Source organism: Rana temporaria, chromosome 4, assembly GCF_905171775.1.
Source record: "Rana temporaria chromosome 4, aRanTem1.1, whole genome shotgun sequence".
NCBI classification, from domain to species: Eukaryota; Metazoa; Chordata; class Amphibia; order Anura; family Ranidae; genus Rana; species Rana temporaria.
In genome coordinates this window covers 387,354,207-387,380,436 of record NC_053492.1, presented here as the reverse complement: position 1 = coordinate 387,380,436, position 26,230 = coordinate 387,354,207, and the positions used below count along the sequence as shown (strand labels likewise).

At 45.5% G+C, this 26,230-nt stretch overlaps 1 protein-coding gene across 1 annotated transcript in view; it reads left to right on the top strand.

Annotated features, from left to right (window-relative positions):
• Positions 1–26,230, top strand: part of ACOXL (acyl-CoA oxidase like) — a 456,283-nt gene that overhangs the window by 66,622 nt on the left and 363,431 nt on the right. The window contains exons 2-4 of the mRNA XM_040351094.1: positions 279–375; positions 4,846–4,929; positions 8,526–8,612. Coding sequence (XP_040207028.1) covers positions 279–375; positions 4,846–4,929; positions 8,526–8,612 — 268 coding nt within the window. The remainder of the gene's footprint in view (positions 1–278; positions 376–4,845; positions 4,930–8,525; positions 8,613–26,230) is intronic.

Sequence of the window (26,230 nt, the reverse complement as noted above, 5' to 3'; positions counted from 1 at the left end):
TTTTGCTTGTGTAATTCACATTGTTGGATGGAAGCTTTATTTCCACTGCTAGAACTGAACACTCGGTAGGGGATCTGGGCAGCTCTGGATTGTGCATATGCTACAAAAGTAGTATATGCCGACAGCTAGCTTTTCAGGATGTTCTTTTTTTTGGGGTTTTCTTAATGGGATGCTTGTGGTTATATTTTCCTTTTAGTGTAGCTGTATTAAATTTTTATTGTATTATTTCAGATCAAGTATTAGTCTCTAAAGCTTTCTGCTGTTTTCATTCTTTACAGATATGACTTGAATTTGGATGAAACCAGGGACCTAGCATTTGAAAGATTAAAATTTATCTTGAGCTTACCCCAAGTTCAGCGGGCATTTCAGGAGATGGTAAGAAATTACATTTTATTATTTTATTAAATTTTTCCTATTAAATATCGTAAAAAGTAGGTGTAAAGAAAAATATTATGGCTTGTTTAGATGCTTAGATTTACCTTTCATGTGCTTTTAGGTGTATTTAGCTTGTGTTTGGGGTTCTTCCATCTGAGTGCCTTCACAGGTGCTTTTGACTTGCAGTTGACCTCCTTCTAGGCTGCACAAGCTCTTAAAGGAACACTAAAGGCAGAATTTTTATTTTTTTTAAATAACAAACATGTTATACTTACCTTCACTGTGCAGCTCAATTTGCACAGAGTGTCCCCAAATCCTGTCTTCTGGGGTCCCTCGGCGGCTGTCTCGGCTCCTCCTCGCAAAAGCTTTCAACCTTCATGTGAGCGAAGCTTTTTTTTCCCGTGATACAGCGGCGGCCATAGCCTCCGACTGTATCACTCGGCCCCCCCCGGTGCGCTGCGTCATCCGCTGTGATTGACAGCAGCGCCAGCCAATGGCTGCGCTGCTATCAATCTGCCCAGCCTAGCCAATCAACGGCCAGGCTGGGAACCGAACAGGATGACAAGCACGCGCCTGGGACTTTCGAACGGTGAGGTAAGTAAAACGGGGGCTGGGGGGGGGGGCGGTGCTGTCAGATGTTTTTTTACCTTTACAGCCCCTTTAAAGTGGAGTTCCAGACTATTTTTAGTCACCTGTCCCATGGTCCAGCGATGCGGCTGCATGGAGCCCTCTTCCCCTCCTCTTTGCGGCGCCGTCATTGGAACTGTGGGCTCCCGGCTGTAAAAGATTGTGGCTTCACAGGTGGGCTTGCACTGCGCATGTGGGAGTCACGCTGCGCTCTTGGAGTGGCCAGGCGATCTTCTGGGACCTGTCATGTGTCCCCGAAGATCGCCTAGAGGGAGGGGCCTCCTAGGAGGAGTCACCTAGGTGGCCTGAAGACTGAACAAGGAAGTGGGACAGGAAGTCCCTCTTTAAAGTAATTCCCCCCCCCAAAAAAAAAATGACATGCCAAATGGGGAATGTAAGGGGTCGAGGAGTACTTAAAGCGGAAGTTCCACTTTTGGGTGGAACTCCGCTTTAAGGCATTCCCACTTGTATGGAGAGAATAGTCATTCTCACATGAGAGAAGCTAATTTACACAGGTCCTAAAGTGCCCCTATACAGTAGATAATTTTCTCCTGATTGTGGTTTAAAGCATTTGTTACCCAAATAAAAAAAAGATCCTGTTCCCTTAAAGCATGTTATACAGCGTAGTGCTTGTGCTGTGTAATTTGGCCCCCTGTAACACCTGAAAAACCTGGCTGATTCTGCCTGGCTGTACCCTCCCCGTGTAAACTGACCACGGTATATCATGGCTGCTGAACTCTGACATTGGGGTCAGTTTACGTGCCTCCGTCAGCCGCTGCTATCTGCAGCTCTCCTGTGTCTTTTCTGTCCTCTCTCCTCCCTCCCTCCCTGCCTGCTCTGTGTCAAGTGCCTACCCCCTCCCTTCCTGCTGCTGAAATAACATGTAAAAAAAAAAAAATGTATAGAATCCTGTGTGTGTGTGTGTGTGCTAATGCTGTGTGCTCCTGTCTCTTTGTGATTTATAAAAATAATGCAGTATATTTCCGAGCGCCATTCAGTGCTTACGTGACCAGTCGTCTCTCTCCTCCTCCCCTCACGACTGACGTCAGCAGGGGAATCGCGGCTCCGCCCGCTGCAGCTGTCAGATGGGGAGAGGAGAGAGGCGGCTGGTCATGTGAGTACCGAACAGCGCTCTGAAATATGGTATATACTGCATTTTTTTTATAAATCACAGAGACGGGAGCACTCAGCATTAGCACACACACATGGGATTCTATAAAGTTAAATGAGTGGGTAAACAACCACTTTAACTCAAGATAATTAGTTATCTCTTAGGCCCCTTTCACACTGGGGCGGGAGGCGTGGTGGCGGTATAGCCTCCTGCCAGTGCATCGCCTCAGTGTGAAAACCCTCAGGCTTTCACATTGAGAAGGCTGGGCAGGAGTTATTCAGGCGGTATTTAGGCGCTATTTTTTAGCACTGTACCGCCTTAAAAACTGTGTGAAAGGGGTCTAAATCCCTTGTACATGGAGGGCAGGGCAATTGTTAGTAGCAAGGAAGGAACATAAACTTTGTGCAGCTTACAGGGAGTGACAAAGACGCAGCATTTCTGGCAAGATCAACAGATACATTCTGTCCTTGCAGAAAACACTCTTAAGCCGTCCATAGATGGTTCGAATCTTGGCCAGTTCAGCAGGAACCGCCTGAGATTCGAACCAGGTTTGGGCAGGCTGAATGTATGATCGATCAATCAACTGGGATACAACCACAGCCTGCCAGATTTTACATGCAATTATTGCTAGCGACTGTTATAGCTGCCAGCAATAATCACTGTGTTCTCCCAGCAGGGACGGCTTCAACCGCCCCACGGACCTCCCCGTTGATGGGGGAATCAACCTATGGTTGCAGGAAAGTAAATCGTTCCATCTATGGCTAGTTTGAAAAAAAAAACAAATAAAACATCCAAAGACTGGCAAGCTGTAATATATTACATTTTTTTTTTGTTCTTGAATTTAGATATCCTTTAAAAAAGACTCTGGCCCGGATTCACATACATCGGCGCATATTTATGCCGCCATAGCGTATCTCATATACGCTACGCCAACGTAGCGCAGAGAGGCAAGCACTGGATTCACAAAGCCAGTGCTGCCAACTCTGTGCTGGGTTTCTTAGGCGTAAGTCCCCGTAACTGTAAGTGGCTGTGAGCCATGCAAATGAGGCGTCACCCCATGCAAATGATGGGCCGAGTGCCATGAAGATACGAATAACGAACGGCGAATGCGCTGTCCCGTGGACGCATCCCACTGCGCATGCTCAGAATCACGTCGGAACTACTCCCTAAGATACCACGGATCACTGCCTACGACGTGAACGTAACCTACGCCTAGTCAGATTCACGTACAATGTAAACGACATAAGAAACGACAGCTTGTGTTCCCTGGTCCATACCTTTGCATGGGTTGCACCTCCTATATGGGGAATAACTTTACGCCGGACGTATGACTTACACAAACCGCGTATATTATGCGCCGGGCGCAAGTACATTCGTGAATCACCGTATCTCCCTCATTTCCATATTTGAATAGGAAATCAATGGGAGCGCCACATGCTTCCAGCGTAAATATGTGCCCACGATACGCCGGCGTAGGCAAGTTACGTCGGTTGGATGAAGCCTACTTTTAGGCGTATCTCGGTTTGTGGGCACGGCGCATAGATACGACGGCGCATATTTGCACTTACGCGGCGTATCTCGAGATACGTCGGCGTAAGTGCTTTGTGAATCCGAGCCTCTTAGGTAGATTCAGTAAGAGTTAGGCCGACTTATCAGTAGATAAGTCGACCTAACTCAGAATCTACGCCGACCTATGTTTAAGCGTATGCTCAAACAGAGATACGCTTAAACATATCTAAGATAGGACGGCTTGCGCCGTCCTACCTTAGATTGCAATATTTCGGATGGCCGCTAGGTGGCGCTTCCATTGCGGTCGGCGTAGAATATGTAAATGAGGAGATACGCCGATTCACGAACGTATGCCCGGCCGACGCAGTACTTTTAAGACGTTTACGTAAGAGATAGGCCGCGTAAAGTTAGAGCTGGGCCCTAGTTGGAATAGTAATGTCAAGTATGGCTGCCGTTCCCGCCGCGAAATTCAAAATTTTTACGTCGTTTGCGTAAGTCGTCCGCGAATCGGGATTTACGTTGTTTACGTCCACGTCGAAATCAATAGGCCTGTGCGGCGTACTTAGCCGCAATGCACACTGGGAAATGTAGGCGCCCGGCGCATGCACAGTAACAATAAAACGTCAAAAACGTAAGGTCAAGCCTCATTACCATTAAACACGCCCCCCTAACACACATTTGAATTCGGTGCCCTTACGCCCGCCCGCTTTAGGCTACGCCGCCGTATATTAGCAGGCAAGCACATTGAGAATCATTACTTGCCTAGCTAACTTACGGCGGCGTAGCCTAAACACGCTAAGCTACGCCGCCGTAACTTTAGTCCATTGTACCTGAATCTAGCTATCTGTGTCTCTTTGCCCATGCAGGATAAATTGGCAGTGTCTTTGGAAAGGACATCCCCACCCCTTATACTTGCCTTACTTGGGCTTCCTCATATTTCCTTGGTTGTCTGCAGCTGGCAACACTACCTGGCAATTCAGGCGTGGGGGAGCATGTTAGCCCTGTAATGGTGTGCAGGCCTAGAAGCCAATCACTAGACTTGAGCACAGTCTCCTGACCTAAAGAGTGATGGCATTTCTCACATTGCTAATATTGGCTGCAGAAGAGCAAGAAGATTCTGTATCATACATTTAGGATTATTATGTTTTTGTTTGATGCATTATTGTAATAAAAAGGGCTAAGAGGTAATTTGTATAAATGGTTGTTTTTTTTTCTATCCTCAGATAGATAAAAATAAAAACTTTGTCAACAAAAGTCTAATCATGGGAGAAGTTTTTTGTACAGCTGATATGACAACTGGAGTAAAGGTAAAAATGACAATATCACCAATGATCTTTGGATAGAGAATAGTAATGCAAAACTGGTTAACATGTACAAGCTGAAGGCCACTCAACAACATCAACAACATTTATATCTTATCTAAAGTGGTTGTAAACCCTCACATATACCCTGTGACTGGCCTTAGGTGATACACAGAGATGAAACAAATCCTCCTATATAAGTTTATCCACATCCTTCTCTTCTCTACATTTGTCATGTTGGGCAGAGAATATGCACAGCGTTATCTAAGAAATAATAAAATTCTTATTTATTTCAGTTTAGGCAGAAGATAATAGGGCATTTTGCTTTTAAAACCAATAGTTGATCTAGCACAGTGATGCCCTGTACACATGACCGGTTTTCCCATCGGAATAAACTCAGACGGTTTTTCCGATGGAATTCCGCTCAAGCTGTCTTGCATACACATGGTCACACCAAATTCCGACCGTCAAGAACGCGGTGAGGTACAACACTACGACGAGCCGAGAAAAATGAAGTTTAATGCTTCCGAGCATGCGTCAACTTTATTCTGAGCATGCGTGGTTTTTAGTCTGTTGGAATTGCATCCAGATGAACGGAAATTCTGAAGTTTTTTTCATCTGAAAAATTGAGAACATGTTCTCTATCAAATTTCCGTTGGAATTTCCGATGGAAAAAGTCTGATGGGGCATACACATGGGCCCGGATTCAGATACAAGATACAACGGCGTATCTCCTGATACGCCGTCGTATCTCTGAGTGCGGGCCGTCGTATCTATGCGCCTGATTCAGAGAATCAGTTACGCATAGATTTCCCTAAGATCCGACTGGTGTAAGTGTCTTACACCGTCGTATCTTAGGCTGCATATTCACGCTGGCCACTAGGTGGCGCTTCCGTATAGTTACGCGAGGAATATGCTAATTAGGTATTTACGCCGATTCAGAAACGTACGTCCCGCCGGCGCATTTTTTTACGTAGTTTACGTTAGCCTTTTTTCAGGGTATAGTTACCCCTGCTATATGAGGCGTAGCTAATGTTAAGTATGGAAGTCGTTCCCGCGCCGAGTTTTGAAAATTTTACGTCGTTTGCGTAAGTTGTTCGCGAATAGGGCTGGACGTCATTTACGTTCACATCAAATCCAATACGTCCTTGCGGCGTACTTTAGAGCAATGCACACTGGGATATTTCACGAACGGCGCATGCGCCGTTCCAAAAAAACGTCAAAAACGCAGGGGGACATCCTAAATTTAAATAATACACGCCCACAACATCCCATTTGAATTAGGCGGGCTTACGCCGCCACACATACGTTACGCCGCCGTAACTAAGGGCGCATGTTCTTTCTGCATACGGAACTTGCGCCCAAAGTTACAGCGGCGTAAAGTATCTAAGATACGTTACGCCCGCAGATAGATAGAGCATTCTATCTGAATCCGGGCCATGGACGTAATATACGATGAAAAGCTTCCGTCTGACTTTTTCCGTCGGAAGTTTCGCTCGTGTGTACAAGGCATGAGATTTCTTTGGTGAATGTTTCTCCTTGCCACTACTTTTAGCTAAAATTAGGTATCAAACCCTAATTCCCAGACAATCGAGGATAGCTGGAGAGGAAACTCAGGATCCTTGCAGCACTGAAAGTTTTTTTTTAACAAAAAAAGGTGCTTTATTGTTGTAAAAAAGATTGATTACTTTGTGGGCCGCATCAGCATTATGATTGCCCTCAAAAGGTCCGGTTGTATCTGTAAGGCCCCATACACACGATAGAATCCATCCGCAGATAAATCCCAGCAAATGGGTTTCTGCGGATAGATCCTATGGTGTGTACACGCCAGCGGATCTGTTTCCGCGGAGAAATCTCCTCTGGGATGGATTCCAGCAGATCGGATATTTGCTGACATGCACAACAAATCCATCTGCTGGAATCCATTCCAACGGATGGATCCGCTCGTCTGTACAGACTTACCGGATCCATCCGTCCAAAGGGATTCCCCGCACGCGTCGTAATGATTTGACGCATGCGTGGAATTCCTTATATGACAGCGTCGCGCCCGTCGCCGCGTCATAATAGCGGCGACGGCGCGACACGTCATCGCCAGAGGATTTCAGCGCGGATTTCAATGCGATGGTGTGTACACGCCATCGCATAGAAATCTTCTGAAATCCTCGAGAGGATTTATCCGCGGATACGGTCCGCTGGACCGTGTCTGCGGATAAATCCTCTCGTGTGTATGGGGCCTAAGATTAGATGTCCAGCGCATCCCCTCTCCGAACATTAGATGTTAAGAGCTACTCCACCATCAGAAGTTGAGTCCCCCACTCTCCTTTACATCACAGTGCACCCCCCTTTCCTTATGCTGCTGCTGGGAAAAAGCTGGATGCATTGCTTAAAAGCAGAAAGTAAGGCCGTGTACACACGATCAGTCCATCCGACGAGAACGGTCCGAAGGACCGTTTTCATCGGTTAACCGATGAAGCCGACTGATGGTCTGATGTGCCTACACACCATCAGTTTAAAAACCGATCGTGTCAGAACGCGGACACGTAAACCATGTACGACGGCACTATAAAGGGGAAGTTCAAATCCAATGGCGCCACCCTTGGGGCTGCTTTAGATGATTTTGTGTTAGTAAAAGACGATTTGCGCTTTTCTGTCTGTTACAGCGTGATGAATGTGCTATCTCCAAAACGAACGCTAGTTTTACAAGTACGAGCGCTCCCGTCCCCTCATTTAGTCTGAGCATACGTGGATTTTGAACCGATGGTCATGCGTACTAACGACCGGTTTTGACCTATTGGTTAGGCGTCCATCGGTTCAATTTTAAAGCAAGTTCTCTTTTTTTGGACCGAAGGACAACTGACCGATGGGGCCCACACATGGTCGGTTTGAACCGATGAAACTGAACTTCAGTCCGTTTTCATTGGTTTTGTCCGATCGTGTGTACAAGGCATAAGGGTCTGGAGGAGGACCACAGGAGGGCTGGAGCTCTTCTGCAGAAATGGCCTGGAGGGCCGGATTCTGCCTTGTGCTTGACACCTATGGATTACAGCATACCAGTTGACAAGGTACAGTACACTACATGCAAAGTAGACACATGCAGAAATACAACTTGGGTCGCACAATATATACAACAATTGTATGTACAGTATTCATGAGAACAAGTATAGAGAGTGAGCTCACCATCAGGTGTACTACAATCTTACCCGCCCTAGTGACTACAGAAAATTAGGCACCAGGGGATACTAGGTGGAGGTCCAGGGGGCTCATATTTCCACTGACAACCCCGATTAATGATCCTATACATAGGTAGGGCCGCTTCAATCAGTGAGAGGAGAGGGACAGAGGGGAGGTGGCGATCCATTTCAGGAGAGTCTCCTTCTTTGCATAAAATAAAAGATCGGAGATCAGCAATTTCAAGTGGTGAGAGCGTTGTGCATCCTCGTGAACCCCCAGCAGGGCCACCTCGGACAGAGCCGGACAATTGTAGCCTTGTATTTATTTCACTAAACACCGCTGACCAATAGGGCGCTATGATGGGGCATTCAGCACTAAAAGGTTTACTAGTAAATGTATTTTATTTATACAGGTGTCCCTTTCTATTTCAGTGTGGTGTAATCTGCTGGTTGTTCGGTGGAGCAGTCATCAATCTCGGGAGTCCAGAACACATCCAGAAATGGTTCATTCCCTTGAAGGTAGGACATCTTTCTAAACCATTTTGTGAGCCTGTTTCTCTACACTCGAAGATAGAGCTTTATTTGGAAAAGTGGTGTGGGTGATATTGGAGAAGACAAAGTAATGTCAAAGGTAATATCGGAGAAGAAAGGAGCATGTCAAAGGTGATGAAAGAGAAGTCATAAAAATGTCTTATTACGATAAAACCAGCAAGGTGGAGTTAGGAGTACCAAAGTGAAACACCAGCAATTTTTTATCATATTAAACAAAATGTCGTGCTATAATTAAAAAAAAAAAATTGAAAAATTTAATTAAAAGGAAGGTATCATTCAAGCCACAGATCAAAGGTGAGTCGCATCACACTTCCTTCACCGCAAAGCCTGACCACCAACAAAAGGGCAGAGTGCACTCTTACCAGATGGCCAGAATCCCCTAGTGACAAGCCTAGGGGAATCCCCTAGTCTGGCAAGCCTAGGGGAATTCCCCTTTAACTCACATTCCTGTATAAGCGAACGAAGATACGACCTTAGGCCTCGTACACACGATCGGTTAACCAGAGGATAATCATCGGTCAAAACCGATCGTGTGTAGGCCCCATAGGTTAGTTAACCTTCGGTTAAAAAATTGGCAGCTTGCTTTAAAATGTAACCGATGGATTGCTAACCGCATGCTCAGAATCAAGTCGACGCATGCTTGGAAGCATTGAACTTCGTTTTTTTCAGCACATCATTGTGTTTTACGTCACCGCGTTCTGACACTATCGTTTTTTTAACCGATGGTGTGTAGGCGCGACGGACCATCAATCAGCTTCATCGGTTAACCTACGACAACTGTCCTTCAGACCGTTTTCATCGGATGGACTGATCGTGTGTACGAGGCTTTAGAGCAGGGGTCTCCAAACTGCAGCCCGAGTGCCAGATGTGGCCTTTTGCTAGCCTTTATCCGACCCTTGGGGCACTATTCCTACCACTGACACCAAAAAAATGGGGCACTATTTCTTCCACAGATACCAATGATGGGATACTATTTCTCCTACTAATATGGGCACCACTCCTCCTCTTTTTGACCACCAATCCTGAGGCCATATTTATTGTCACTGATGTTTGGCCTGGGACATTTTCTGCCCCTGCTGGCCACAATCCGGCCCTCCTAAAGTCTGAAGGACAATACACTGGCCCTTTGTTTGAAAAGTTTGGAGACCTCTGCTTTAGACTTTACTTCAAATGGACATCCAAAGCTCCCAAGCACATTGTATGTGAATAAGAGAGTACTAGATAGTGTAAAACCTTAAAAACTTTGATTTATTGAACAAAGTATTACTCACAATGATAAAAGTTATATGCGCATATCTCCAAACAAACATCCGGCAGGTAAAAATGGCACCTGCTCTCGTGCTGTAACCCACGCAGCCCAAATGTTATGTTTTTTTTGGGGAAAGAACATTGTTAATTAGAGTGCGTCATTGAACCAACGAAGGAGGGTTTGGCATCTTCCACTTAAGCAGGATGGCTTTCCTGGCATAGTAGAAAGCATAAAAAAAAAAAACAATCTGCTATGATGCGTAGTAGTGAAAAAATAAGTGGCGCTAAATTGTATTCATGTGTATGGAACTCCAACAGAGTGCAAAGATAAACCTAAAAATAAAATAAAGACAACTTCATACGCGGTACAATTTAAAGTATCGCTATAAAGATGATAACAATGTGATAATTCAAATTATCAGTGTAACAAAATCACCCTGTGACAAGTGAAATGAAACTACATTTAATGAAAAGTTCATAAGCATAATGAAATTCATCCGAAAAAGAGTTGATCCAGTGTAAACTTTTATAACCTTCCACCACACCACTAAGTGCCAGTGATTCCGCTCCCTTTGGATAACATACTCACCAGATTTATGCCTTAAGCCCTGTACACATGGGCCAGAATCTCGTCACGAAAAAAACGTTGTTTTTCCTGACGAGATTCTTGGCAAGATTCTTTTGCTGGCCGAGTGTACACACACTCAATTCAAAAGAACCGCCGTTCTTTTGAATGGCACGAGCACGGTGACGTCATCGAGCACGACGAGCATGCGCTCGTCACATTCGATGCCGTCACCGCCATCTTGCTTCACCCTACCTATTGCTTGGAAGCTACCGCGCATGCGTCAAAGTCATTTTAAACATGCGCAGGTTTCCACAGCGACAGGTATGTATACAGACGCTCAAGTTTCTCGGCAGGAAAACACTGCCGAGAATCACGACGAGAAAATAGAGAGCAGGTTCTCTATTTTTCTCGTCGACATTCTGGGCAGTTTTCTTGACGAGAAACCTCAAAGCCTCATACACATGCACGGTTTACTTGGCAAGAAACAGCAAGAAAACTGCTGGCAGAGATTTTTGCCAAGAAAACCATTCGTGTGTATGGTATTTCGTCGAGAAAACTGCCGGGAATCTCGACGAGAAAAATAGAGAACCTGCTCTCTATTTTCTCGTCGGGATTCTCAATTTTCTGGATTCTCGGCAGTGTTTTCCTGCCGAGAAACCCGAGCGTGTGTATGCTTGCCTGCCTCCATGGAAACCCGCTCATGCTCGATGAGACTTGGACGCATGCACGGTAGCTTCCAAGGCATAGGTAGGGTGAAGCAAGATGGTGGCTGCAGCATCGAATTTAACGAGCGCATGCTCGTCGTAGTCTATGACGTCACCGCATTCTTGCCATTCAAAAGAACAGCGGTTCTTTTGAATGTGCGTCTGTACACAGGGCTTGGCAAGAAAATCTGCCCAGGAATCCCATCAAGAAAACCAACGTTTTTTTTTCCGACGGGATTCTCGCCCGTGTGCACAGGGCTTTACACTCTTGTGCTTGGCAAAATCTTTGGTTTTTCACATAGCGTTTTATTAAACTGGTTTTACAAGCGATTTTGCCAAGCACGAGAGTGTAAGGCCCCGTACACACGACATGTCCGGCGGACTGTTTTCATCGGACTGTCCGCTGGTGTGTACGAGGCCTAAGGCATAAATCTGATGAGTATGTTATCCAAAGGGAGCGGAATCACTGGCACTTAGTGGTGTGGTGGAAGATCAGAAAAGTTTACACTGGATCAACTCTTTTTCGGATGAATTTCATTATGCTTATGAACTTTTCATTAAATGTAGTATCATTTCACTTGTCACAGGGTGATATTGTTACACTGATAATTAGAATTATCACATTGTTATCATCTTTATAGCGATACTTTAAATTGTACCGCGTATGAAGTTGTCTTTATTTTATTTTTAGGTTTGTCTTTGCGTTTAGATAGAGGTAAAAAATACTATCACATTTTTACATCATTAAAGTGGCAGCAGGTTAGTCAGGTGTTCTTCCTTAAGGTGCAGTGGTGGTACTTCAAGTGTGGGCGTATGAGACTTGCTAACCATCAGCCATAAATATGATGCGTAGTAGCAAGGGTGTCACAAATACCCAATAGAAACATAAGTGGATCAATAGGTGCTGTCAACCCACTCACGGTTCTCACCTCAGAAAGCTACCCCCTTTCAGATATCCTGTAGGCAAGGGCAAGACCAAACCATGTGGATGAATCTACCAACCAACGACCGACATTTGGGACAGGTAAGATCAGCGGCGGCATATATAGACGACAACCTTTTAGGAGAGATACCCTCCTCCAATCCCCGTCAGTCGAGGTAGGTAGATCCCCATGCCAGGTCCCATATAAGTGGGTCACTTTGGACGTATCGAGCTGAGCCAATATTAGAAGGAGGATAATGGTTTATCTAGCTGTTCTGTTAATAAGAGTGACTCCACTGGGTGGGACATCATCCTTAGAGAAATTGTAAATTGGACCTGAACAGCATGGCTAAGTTGAAGATATCTGAAAAACATTCTGTTGGGCAGCCGGTAAGCAGCTTTAGGTTTATCAAATGACAATAAACATCCACCTGAAATGATGTTTTGCAGGGTTTTGACCCCATACTGCCCCCATACAAGAGGGTCTGGTATTAATTCCATAGAGGAGTGTGTGGAGACTAGTTGTCAGCAATCCCCATGGAGACCTCTAGTTGCCTACATACCTTCAAAGTAGTTTTCATGGGCACAGTAACATTGGGCTTGGAGCGGGGACCTCGGAAGATTAGGTTACTCAACTCCGAGTAAGAGCCACGCAAAGCCGCCTCCAGGTCTACTGCTGGATTACTCGTCATCTGTAAAGCCACCAAGGTATTGTTTCCAGTACCGCAGCCCAGTAATATTTCTGAGAGCAAGAAAAAGCTAGGCCCCACAATGAAGGAGGTAACTGAAGAGTAGATTTTGCAATACAGGGCACACTGACGATTGAAACCTTTAAATACATCAAGGGGGTGAATAAGGTTCAGGAGGGCAGTTTTTTTTACATAGAAACCAAAATCAAGAACACGGAGACATGATCTCAAACTAACTGGAGGAACGTTCAAAACAAAGTATTGTTTTACTGAAATGGTAGTTGATGCTTGGAATAAACTTTCAGCAGATGTAGTGAGCAAGTCAACACTAAGAGCCCATTCACACAGGTCCGACTTTGGATCCGACTTCAGGTCGCCCCTAGTCACCTCAAGTCGCGCTGCATGAAGAAATCAATGTAAGTGAATGGAGCCGTCTTAATGCACACTACTGCAGTCGCTCCGACTTGAAGTTCCTGTACTACTTCAATCCGACTTGTAAGCGACTTGTACCCATTGATTTCAATGGAAGTCGCCTCCAAGTTGGATCCCCGTTCACAGTGAGGCAACTTTACAGGAAGTCGCCCCAGTGTGAACCTGTTCTAAGGCAAACACCTCCCTCCCACAGGGGAACTCCATGCCAAATTTTAAATAAAAAAACGTCAGGTTCCCCTCAAGGAGCATACCAGGCCCTTAGGTCTGGTATGGATTTCAAGGGGAACCCTCTACGCCCCAAAATCAATACCAGACCCTTATCCGAGCTCGCAGCCCGGCTGGTCAGGAAAGGGGGTGGGGACGAGTGAGCGCCCCCCCCCTCCTGAACTATACCAGGCCGCATGCCCTCAACATGGGGGGGTGGGTGCTTTGGGGCAGGGGGGCGCCCTGTGGCCCCCCAAAGCACCCTGTCCCCATGTTGGGCCTCTTCCCGATAACCTTGGCCATTGGTTGTCAGGGTCTGTGGGCGGGGGGCTTATCGGAATCTGGGAGCCCCCTTTAATAAGGGAGCCCCAAGATCCCAGCCCCCCACCCTATGTGAATGAGTATGGGGTACATCGTACCCCTACCAATTCACCTGGGGTGTAAAAAGTGTCAAGAATAAAAACACACTAGACAGGTTTTTAAAGTAATTTATTTGGCAGCTCCGGCGGTCTTCTTCCGACTTTGGGGGTCTTCCGACTTCTCCGGTTCTTTCTCCCTTCTGCCGGGCACCTCCGCTATCTTCTTTCAGCTCTTTTACTATCGGGGGCCCGGTCTTCTTTCTTCTTCCAACTTCGGGGATCTTCTTCTGACTTCGGGGGGTCTTTCGACTTCTCCGTTCTCTTCTCCCGCTCTCTGGTTCTTTCTCCCTTCTGCCGGGCACCTCCGCTGTCTTCTTCCAGCTCTTTTACTAGCTTGGGTTCGGTCTTCTGCGTCGCCTTCTTTCCTTTTCTCTTCTTCGATGTTGACTCGACGCTCCCTCCCACTGTAATGCTGGGTGTGCGGTGCACAACGATTTATATAGGCCTCTTATGGCGTCACAGTCCCAGCATGCTCCGGGTGGTGACGACATAATTACCCTGCCCCCTTATGTCGTCACCACCCGGAGCATGCTGGGACTGTGACATTATTAGAGGCCTATATAAATCGTTGTGCACCACACACCCAGCATTATAGCGGGAGGGAGCGTCGAGTCAACTTTGAAGAAGAGGGAAGAAGGCGACGCAGAAGACCAGGCCCCCGCTAGTAAAAGAGCTGGAAGAAGACAGCGGAGGTGCCCCGCAGAATGGAGAAAGAACCGGAGAGCAAGGGGAAGAGAGCTGAGAAGTCGGAAGAAGACCCCCTGAAGTTGGAAGAAGGGAGAAGACCGGGCCCCTGCTAGTAAAAGAGCATTGATTCCAGAGCATGCATGTTTGTACTTTCAACTTTTGTGTGACGGAATTTATTAGCATGTCATCCAACATTTGTTGGCAGAAAGTTGGACAACAATTGTCTGAAGTAGCATACTAACGGTCAGATTTTAGGCCAACAGTCTGTCAACAGAAAATCCCCTGCCAACAATCTGATCGTGTGTACGAGGCTTTAGTTACAGAATCCATGGTTGTTTCTCCCCACTGGTTCCTGTGAATTAGAATTTGGCGTGGCTGTGCATGGCTTTGCCACTGCAGCAGAGTGACTGTAAACCTCATTGGACGTCACTGCACTTGTGGTCCATTGATACTTCCTCCAGCCATGTAACTGATGGTGGAGAAGACCACGCATTGCGCCCACCTTTGCAGGCTCCATTGCAAAAAAATTATAAATGCACATTTTTGGCTTTTTGCACTTATTTTATTTATTTTCTCGCAAAAAGTGTAATTCTTTAAGTTGATTACATTCATATATAAACTGCATTTTTTTCTTTTTCTATGTGTATGGAATAAATAGAAAATATATTATTATTATTATTATTATTATTATTATTATTCTTTTTTTTTTTTTTTTTTTAAGGAAACAACAGAGTCCTTTTTTTTATTTTTATTTTTTAAATGTGTTTTGTATATTACATGCCAAGTATAAAACTATCCAGAAGGTGGTGCTCAAGTTTCTACATTCTTCTACATCAGAGACAAGTGGTTGTGTGTATTTTTTTTCCTCTTCACTGAAAATCGTCTTGGGAATTATTTGAATTGAGTCCAGATTTATTACAAAACATAGAATGAGCTTGTAAAATAGACTGTGCATGTAAAAACTCTACTCGGTATTAATAGAGACCATGCTCTAAGGTAAAACAATAACCTTCACTTCTGGTCAATGAGGGTGAAAAAAAAAAAATGTGTGCCTAAAGGAGATGGTAACTTGGCTTTGTAACCCAGGTTTATTAGTAATATGGTAAAAATTATAATGTGTGACGGGTCCAAAGCAGCCACGTTGTGGTGATTTAGAAGCCAGTGTTTTTGCACTGACATGTTTCCAGGCTGAATGACAAAGTGGGGTGCATTCCAGATCTTTGGAGGACCCACCTATTAATCATATTTTTTGCATGCCATTAAAGGATAACTGTACTAGAATTAGCTTGTTTATTATATCGAGGGATAACAAACAACCTTGCAAATAATTTCTAATCAGCTTTTCCCTTCTTGTGGTTTGAGAGTTGGTATTACAGTTCCAGGCCAGGATGCGCATTGCTATTTTACATTAAACCTGATGGTATCTGCACTATAACTACGGACATGTAGTGAGAACAGCACAGGTATCTGTTCAGTCTAGGTCTACACTTCCAAGGGACATTCATTCCAATTCTATGCTACATTGCATTAATATAATCACAGGCTGCTAGTAACAGGAAGCCCCCTTATAGTTTTATGTAATATAGAGCAGCAAGTACAGCACGTTTCCAAGCCAGAGCGGAGAACTAAGAAGGCATCAGGGATCCCTCTATAGCAGGAGTATTAAACTCCATTTAATCATGGGCCGCATCATCAAAGGCCCATTTGTATTTGGGCTGTACTACATACAGAGTGTGTTACTTACAGAGTGCAAAGTTCAGGAGTGTGTTATGTACAGAGTGCATGGTTCAGGGGTGTGCTATGTACAGAGTTCAAAGTTCAGAGGTATTTTGTGTACAGAGTGCAGGGTTTAGGGGTTGCACTACATACAGAGTGCAGAGTTTAGGAGTACGCTATGTGCAGAGTTTAGTAGTACCTTATTTACAGAGTGCAGAGTTCAGGTGTGTGTTATGTGCAGAATGCAGGGTTTTGGGTTGCCCTATGCATACTGTGCAACCCCAACCACCACCGCCCCCCCTTTCCCCCCAAAGCTTCCTTGTACCTCTCTCTCCTACCTGGCCCGGCTCTATTACCCTCTGTGTGGGCGGCTCTGCCTTCCCTTGCAGGGAGATCGTTCCCTCTCTCAAAGGGCCTGGTAATGGACTGGGGGGGAACCCATGCATTTTTTTTCAATTACTTTTATCTGTATTTCCGGGACCCGACAATTCATTATAGCCACGAGTAGTTTTAATTGACTTTTTTCTCTTGTCATTTTGTGCAGAGATGGTTATAAACACGGGAAACATGCACTACTTTACAGGCATACTATAGACACCCCCCAGGTACTTAAAATCACTGCTCCCGAAAAAACTGCCATTTTTGAAACTTTTTTTTGCATTGATACATGTCCACTGGGGCAGGACCCGGGTCCCCAAACACTTTTTTATGACTTGCATATTAACCTTTAAAATTAGATTTTATTTTATTCACAGAAACACAGGGATGTCAGTTTATTAAACAGTAATAAATTATCACTGCTCAGTACATGGACAGATGGCGCGATTAATGCTAATGAAATAAAGAGTCCCCTTACATAATATATATATATATATCAGATCGAGGTAGAAGGAAGTTAATAATAATAATCCCCCGGGATTCTCTCTTCACTCCCTGATTCTTCACCTCTGAGCTGGTGAATCGGGGAGTGTGAATTCTGACTCAGATCGCCAGTGAAGTCCTAAGATCGCAGCTTCATAAACTGTCCGTTTCTGTGTCAGTCAATGAGTATTCTCAGTAGGGGGGCAACGGATCAGAAAACTCACGGATCGGATCGATCCTCGGATCAGTGGTCACGGATCGAATTATTTTCGGATCGGCAAAAAAAAAAAAAGACAAATCTTGTTACACCCACCAGAGTTTTAGATTTCACAGTTATTCTCAACACAAAACGGAGCTTATGTGCTTAAATACAGTGCTTGGAAATCCGACGGACTGTTTATTGCTAATGTGACAGAACACTTCTGATTTTCACATTAAATTTAACATTTAAACAGTCCGTCGGATTTACAAATATTGTATTTAAGTGTATAAGCTCTGTTTTGTGATGAAAATAACTGAATCTAAAACTCTGTTGGGTGTAATAAAAGATGTCCACTTGCCCCCTAATCACATTCACTATCATTACTCCGGTGTCACCCCCACCCCCCTCCTCTGGTGTACAGACAGCCATGCTCCCCGGGTGATGGTGTAGCTCCTACCTGCAGGTGCAGAGCTCACAGATGATGTCTCCACATGTCTGCAGGCAGTCCCGGGACTGTAGTGAGCGCGCTGAGGCGGGGAGGCGTGTCACGCTGTGCTCTGGGCTCTGACAAGCACACAGGGGTGGGGCAAGATGACCCGTTCGGATCACGGATCGGTGACGATCCGTTGCACCCCTACCTTAGACCCAGAGCTGGGATGGACTTCTCGATCACATAGTTGCTGGGATTGGCCATCACATGATCAGGAGCTCATCCTAGAAATCATAGTGTCTGTGACAGTGCGGTCACATGGGTGATAGTGAGCACGCTCTCATTACAGAAACCTCGGCTGTCATGTGTGCGCTACGATTCGCCATCCCCACCACCACACGTGTGTCACATTATCAGCAACAGGTTAAAGGAGAACTCCAATAACAGTAACAGACATATAGGGAGAGGGGTCACTACATGGGACTCTCATATCACAGGACAGGATGACTGGAGGACTCCTATACAAAGTCACTACTCACCTGTAGATAAGTCTGAGAGTGTGAGGTGCCCCCTAATGGAGGAATGCATTACTGCAGATGAGGGGAGCACTCTTCCACCTCAGCGGTAAGAAGAGGCTCTGGGCAGGGCGTGTGACACGGAGCTATGCCAGTCTGAGCGGCCACCGAACACACAGAACTACACTGAGGACCGGGTAAAAGTAGAGCGTTCTATGGAGGTGAGCTGCCCGCCCGGCCCCCCCCAAGCCACCCGCTACACACAGAGAGCGCCGAGTAACTACAACTCCACACTCTGCTACTTTCGGCAACAACCCCGCCCACGCCCTCCTCCAGCCGGCTCCGCCAATCACAACATGGCGCAGGGAGGGACACTTCCAGCCCCGCTCTGTGATTGGTTTTCCGCCCAGTGAGCGCTGGGTTTGTCTCTCGGGTATACATTCTGAGCTGGAGGTGACACATGATGGCGGCCAATCCGTGAGCGCTCCCCGGATCGCGTGGTGTGCCGATCCGAACGGGGTGACCCGTTCGGATCACGGATCGGTGACGATCCGTTGCACCCCTAATTCTCAGTGTGTGGAGATCATCAGCGGGAGAACATGTTTAAACATGTTCTCCCCCGATTATCTCTGTTTCATAAAACTACCTGTTTCATAAACTACCTGTTTCATAAAACTACCTTGTTCTGGTAAAACTACCGTTCGTAATGGAGTAAGCACATTCATCACGCTGTAACAGACAGAAAAACGTGAATCGTCTTTTTCTAACAAGAAATCAGCTAAAGCAGCCCAAAGGGTGGCGTCATCCGCATGGAACTTCCCCTTTATAGTGCCGCCGTACGTGTTGTACGTCGCCGCGCATTGCTAGAGCATTTTCTTTTCACGATCGTGTGTAGGCAAGGCCGTTTTAATGATCGGGTTGAAAAAAACATAGTTTTTTCTAGACCCTTAAAAAAATAGAACCTGAAAAACGGTTGTGTGTACGCGGCATTAGGGTATACCTGTGCATATAATATGGGTGCCATTTTTTTTTTAAATCAACGATTACTTGCTGAAAACTTTGAATGTTTATATGCTGTATAACTACCCTTTTTGTTCACTCTTTTTTCTTTTGGTGGTATTTAAACACATTATCTTACCGTTTTTTCTCAGTCCTCAGTTTGCTTTGCTGAGAAGGTTAGGGCATTTTAGAACAACCATAGACAGGCCAAATAAAACATATAAATGGTTGTTTACAGAAAGAATTTGGCTGGGACAATTGTTCCACAAGTATGGTTTTTATTACATTATTGTAGCTGATAAAGTGGCTGGACATCCATAATAAATAAATGGTTCATTGCCTGCTGCGTGATCCTGCTTCTCTTTATTACTTTGAAAGCGACAGAGTCACAGCAATATTTCTAGAATTTGGGGACGATGTACTAGCGCCCTAGGTGTTTTACACTTGCAGAAAATGGACTGCTGCCACTTAAGGAGATGTGCTTCCAAGTTTCTAATTCCTACATATAAGTACACAAAGGATTTCCATTCTTCTGCAGCTCCCTTGTGAAAACATCGCTGTCTCCCATTTTTATACCCCATGAGATAAAGTAATTCCCACAGAATGGCGACACCTAATATACTGTATGCTCTTTGTTGCAAGGGTCACTGCATGTCAACATGGCAATTGAGGCTCACAGACCTGGTAAAGCCCCAGGCAATAAGAGACTCATTAAAATGGAAATTGGACTGTATTACCCTAGAGAACTAATTTTGGGCTGTCACATTTACATAAAAGTAACTTTCACACAGTGGCGGCTGGTGCTCCGTTTTTTGGGGGTCAGCAAACAACCCCCCCCCCCAATCCAGGTTGCAGGTGGCTTCCCTGGCTTCTCCCCCCAGCCAATCCAGTGTTTTTAACCACTTGTGGACCGCCGAACGCAGATATACGTCTGCAGAATGGCACGGCTGGGCACAAGGGCGTACATGTACGTCCCCTTTAAGAGCCCAAACGTGTGTCTCGCGACCCGGTCCTCTTCTCTGTGACCGTACCCACGGAAACAGCGGACCTGATCGCCGCTGGTGTCCCGCGATTGGGAGCGCCCCCTCCTGGTTAACCCCTTCACTGCCCGTGTCATTTTTTTTAGTAACCAGTACATTTTTATTGCAAAAAGTAAAAAATATTGCATTTGGTGCGCCTTGAGGACTGGAATTGAGAAACACTGATCTATGAGCTGCTATAGTCTTGGTTACCAAGCAGTAACAGAACTTACATTAACTGCTTGCCGACCAGCCGCCGTATCCCCTGCGCAAGAGCCCGTAGCTATACGTCGGCTCTCGCACAGGCCACTAGGCCCCGCTCTCCCCCCACTCCCGTGCGCGTGCCCGGCGGGCGCAATCACCGCCAGGCACACGCGATCACTCGTTACAGAGCGGGGACCGGGAGCTGTGTGTGTAAACACACAGCTCCCGGTCCTGTCAGGAAGAGAAATGCTGATCTTCTGTTCATACAATGTATGAACAGAAGATCAGTCATTTCCCCTAGTGAGGCCACCCCCCCTACAGTTAGAACACACCCAGGGAACATACTTAACCCCTTCCCCGCCCCCCTAGTGTCCAACGCATTTTTATAGCACTGATCGCTATAAAAATGCCAATGGTCCCAAAAATGTGTCAAAAGTGTCCGAAGTGTCCGCCATAATGTCGCAGTACCGAAAAAAAATCGCTGATCGCCGCCATTACTAGTAAAAATACCCCCTATTTTGTAAACGCTATAACTTTCGCGCAAAGCAATCAATAAACGCTTATTGCGATTTTTTTTAACGAAAAATATGTAGAAGAATACGTATCGACCTAAACTGAGGAAAAAACATGTTTTTTTTTATATATTTTTGGGGGATATTTGTTATAGCAAAAAGTAAAAAATATATATTTTTATTCAAAATTGTCGCTCTATTTTTGTTTAAAGCACAAAAACTAAAAACCGCAGAGGTGATCAAATACCACCAAAAGAAAGCTCTATTTGTGGGGAAAAGGGATGCCAATTTTTTTTGGGAGCCACGTCGCCTGACCGGGCAATTGTAAGTTAAAGCGACGCAGTGCCGAATTGCAAAAAGTGCTCTGGTCTATGACCAGCAATATGGTCCGGGGGTTAAGTGGTTAAGGAACCAGAGAAATCCAAAATGACTCTGTGTTCTGCTATATGCTTTTGCTGGGGACCGTTAGTGAGGGTCAATTGTATGCTTCCAAGTTGGGTGCGCTTTCCAAAGTGCAGTAAGAGGCATCGGACACAGATACATCTTAATTTTTAAGAACTGTGTTAATTTTCGCAATGCTAAGCTACTAGGAGATTACCGTGTGCTGACTAGTAGCTTTGGTTCCTAGGCTTTAAACCACCCTGCCCACTTTTCAAACACCACTGTTGGTCCATCATGTGATGAGATGTCTCAGTGACTATTATCATGGGAGGGGCAGGCTGGAGCTCAATTTTGTGACTTGAAGTTGCAAATTTACATAAACGCACTCCCTGGGTCTAGGGCTACTTAGGTTCTATGAAAACCCAGCCCTCTTAGTATAGGCAGGCACCATTAGGCTTCTAATAGAAAATTGATAGTTTGCATATGAATACACATTGAATATGAGATGGCGGAGGTGATTGACAAACTGAGCACTTGCGGACACACTTAAAGTGTTACTAAATCCAGGACCCTGTATTCACTATATCTGGTGTCCCACAGACACAGAACATGGAAAAGCGATAGTTTTAGTCAATATAAACTGCTAAATACCTTTTTTCGTTAGCAGTTAGAGCAGTCTTGTGACTTCTATCAGTAACTGGTTAAAGCTTTTCATTCTACTCTGACTGTCTTACCAGGATGCAGGACCACTGACTCTGTCTGGACAGTGCTGATTGGCCCTGTGCTGATCACATGCACTCTCCCAACAAAAATTAAAATTCTCTAGCAAGACACACCAAACTGAGCATGTGCAGCCTGTCCCATGGATCTGTAAATAGTGGAAAAAGGAGATGATCAGAGAAGACAGGATCGAACAGTCTTTTTACACAATGCAAAGGATTAACCCCTTAGGTTCCACTGTTCGTATAACAAGTATGCTTTACTGCATATACAGACTTATTTTACTGTTGTGTAACACTTTAAAGCACTAATAAACCTAAAGCAAAAATGTAATATATTGCAGCTTACCAATCCTTAAATGTGGTGGCTACATAATTTATCTAGGCTTTTTTTCCCCTTTATTTTCTCCTGGTGATTCGGCCAGTAACATACCGTATATACTTGAGTATAAGCCAAGTATTTCAGCACATTTTTTGTGTGCTGAAAATGCCCCCATCGGCTTATACTCGAGTCACCTTTTTGCGCCTGATCTCCCGGACTTTGGGGACCCAGTACCGGCCGGCACCCCTTCCATAGACTCCCGTGTTAAATAGTAATATCTCTGGTGACTTTGGGGACCTGGTACCGGCCGGTCGTAGGTCCCCTGGACCCGGAACTTGGCACACATATAGCCCCATTTCTCCTATATAAGTGTACAATGTTTGTTGTCTAGGGGACCCGGGAAGCACCGATTTTTCAAAGCCGGGCACCCCTTAAATAGACTCCCATGTTAAACGTCAGTCTAGTCATGGACACAGTGAGGCATGGGCATAGTGAGGCATGGGCACAGTGAGGCATGGGCACAGTGAGGCATGGGCACAGTGAGGCATGCACATGGACACAGTGAGGCAAAGTGAGGCACAGTGAGGCATGCAGATGGCTTATACTCGAGTCAATACGTTTTCCCATTTTTTTGTGGTAAAATTACGTGCCTTGGCCTATATTCAGGTCGGCTTATACTCGAGTATATACGGTACTTTCTGTCCAAAGCTGGCCATTCACTGTACACATTTTGGCTGGTTCCTGAAATGCTATCCGAGGAGGACCCCTGTTGGCTCGTGGCGGTCATCCTGTGCTTAACAATTAAAGGAGTTGGGTGGAAAATTCTGGATAGAGGTGCCAATCTGGGGAAAGCTGGCCATGCACTGATCAAAAATTCAACCAGTTCAGTCCGACCGACCAAATTTCATTTGGTTTATGTCAGTCCTCCACCCAACAAAAGAGACATGTTGGGAAAATTCCCTCGATCTGCAGCGGCAGCCAGTTACCTGCAGCCACTGATCAGTGTATTCTCACAACAGCGGTTGGTTTTTCCATACTTACATATGATGAACCTGAGGTAGTCCAGACATGGGTCTGGAAATCTCTGGTTTGTAAATGCAGAAAAAAAAACTGATTGGACAAAGTTGTCACAAAAGTGACATTCATCCCGTTCTGCTCCAATTCAGCAAGCTGGCTGAACAGAGAGCGCCTATGTGAACGGGGCCTTAAAAATATGTCAGCAGTTGCAGCTCCCATATTTCTTTTCTAATTCGTTCAATTTAATAAAGTGTTCTGTGCAAAATGTATTTTATAACAAGCAGCCTGGATTCTAGGCAGAGGTGATTGGCACTAAAATGCTAAAAACTGGATTGTGATTGGCTGCTGTGTGTTACTGGGCATTTTTGCCCTCTGCTGGTAAAATCCCGATTGAGTAGATTGTACGAGACAATCTTAATGTTCACATGTGTTTTGTATTTAATAGCAGTTTTGAACTACAGCATTGATTTCAATACAAATGTGGCAACACCATTATTCTGCAAATATGTAATGACATGAGTTCTCTCAAAATTTACATTTTACTGAATATTTCACATATATTTATGCCGTTTGCAAATCTGTATTTTTCTGGCATTTTCCATATTTTCCTGTGCTTATTGGTCAATGTGTTTTGGCAAAATAGCAGGTAAATTTTGCATCAGCAAAAATGTTTTTCCATTGAAATAGTCCAACGCTTTCTGCTGAGGCCTCACACCAAAAGAATTCCAAGCCATCGCTGGAAAAATCATTTTAGATTATGAATAATTTGTTTTGCAGCAAAAGTTGTGGGCAATATTTTCAAGGTCACAAGTTAAGAAAGGAAATGAAACAAGCTAATTGGTAATTTTGTATTTATTTTTAGAGAAATGATTCAACTGGATAGATATTTTCCATATCATTAGTGTGGATTATCACCATAATTTAAGTGGACTATTCATGCTAACAGCACATGTGTAAGAGCCGGTTCACACAGGGGCGGCACGACTTCGGGGGCGACTCGGCCAGGCGACATTAAGGCGACATCTAAGGCCCCATACAGACGACCGAACATGTCTGCTGAAACTGGTCCGCGGACCAGTTTCAGCAGACATGTTCGGTCGTCTGTACAGCCGAGCGGACAGGATTCCACCGTACATTTGCCCGCCGGGCCTTTTTCGAGCGGGCAAATATTTCTAAACATGTTTAGAAACATGCCCGCTGGAATCCTGTCCGTCGGACATGTTCGGTCGTCTGTACAGACCTACCGTACATATCCCTCGCATGCGTCGAATGACTTTGACGCATACGTGGAAGCATTGAACTGCCAGGGCCGCGCACGTCGCCGCGTCATCGTCACGGCGACGGCGCGGCCTCGTCGCCGCGTATCAAGTACGCGCGGATTTCTGTATAATGGTGAGTACAGCCATCATACAGAAATCTCCGGGCAGACATGTATGCTGGAAACGGTCCGGCGGACCGTTTTCATCGTACATGTTTCCTCTTCTGTACGAGGCCTAAGGCGACTTGCAAAATGACTTATGTATAGAAGTCAATGCAGGTCGCCCCGAGTCGCCCCCAAAGTAGTACAAGAACCTTTTTCTAAGTCGGAGCGACTTGCGTCGCTCCTATTAGAACGGTTCTATTCACTAGAATGGGACACGACTTGTCAGGCGGCTGCGTCGCCTGACGAGTCGCCCCAGTGTGAACCGGGTCTAAGTGTAAGGCCCCGTACACACGACCAGTTTCCTCGGCAGAATTCAGCTTTCGACCGAGTTTCTGGCTGAATTCTGCCGAGGAAACTGGTCGTGTGTACACTTTCGGCCTAGGAAGCCGACGAGGAGCTCGACGAGGAAATAGAGAACATGTTCTCTATTTCCTCGTTGTTCTATGGGAGCTCTCGGCCCGCCGAGCTCCTCGGCGGCTTCAGGGCTGAACTGGCCGAGGAACTCGATGTGTTTGGCACGTCGAGTTCCTCGGCCGTGTGTACGGGGCTTCACATTTACAGCTATTTGTCATCTCTCACAGGGATCAATAACCCCTCTGGACATTTGTGTCTGCTTTTTTATTTGAATCTTTTAATTTTTTATACTTCAAATCTTTACGCATACAACAAATCAAGTTGTCTCAGAAAATCTTCCATTCTATCAAGAATGAGAGGAAAAAGACGAGATCAATGGTCGATATATGTTGCAGATTTTTACAGCCGATTTATTTTTTATTTTTTTCCCTTTGTCTCATAAAATCTAGGGCGGGGAGGAGGTTATTTGTTTAGGGTTGAGAGGCGGAGAGGAGGTTATTTAGGGTGGAAAGGGGGGGGAGGAGGTTATTGTTTAGGGTGGAGAGGAGGTTATTGTTTAGGGTGGAGAGGTGGAAAGGCGGGGAGGAGACTATTGTTTAGGGTGGAAAGGCGGGGAGGAGACTATTGTTTAGGGTGGAAAGGCGGGGAGGAGACTATTGTTTAGGGTGGAAAGGCGGGGAGGAGACTATTGTTTAGGGTGGAAAGGCGGGGAAAAGACTATTGTTTAGGGTGGAAAGGCGGGGAAAAGACTATTGTTTAGGGTGGAAAAGCAGGGAGGAGACTATTGTTTAGGGTGGAGAGGCGGGAAGGAGACTATTGTTTAGGGTGGAGAGGCAGGAAGGAGACTATTGTTTAGGGTGGAAAGGCGGGGAGGAGACTATTGTTTTGGGTGGAGAGGCGGGGAGGAGATTATTGTTTAGGATGGAAAGGCGGGGAGGAGACTATTCTTTAGGGTGGAGAGGTGGGGAGGAGGTTATTGTTTAGGGTGGAGAGGTAGGGTGCAACCCATCAGTGCCACCTCATTAGTGCCAACCAGTG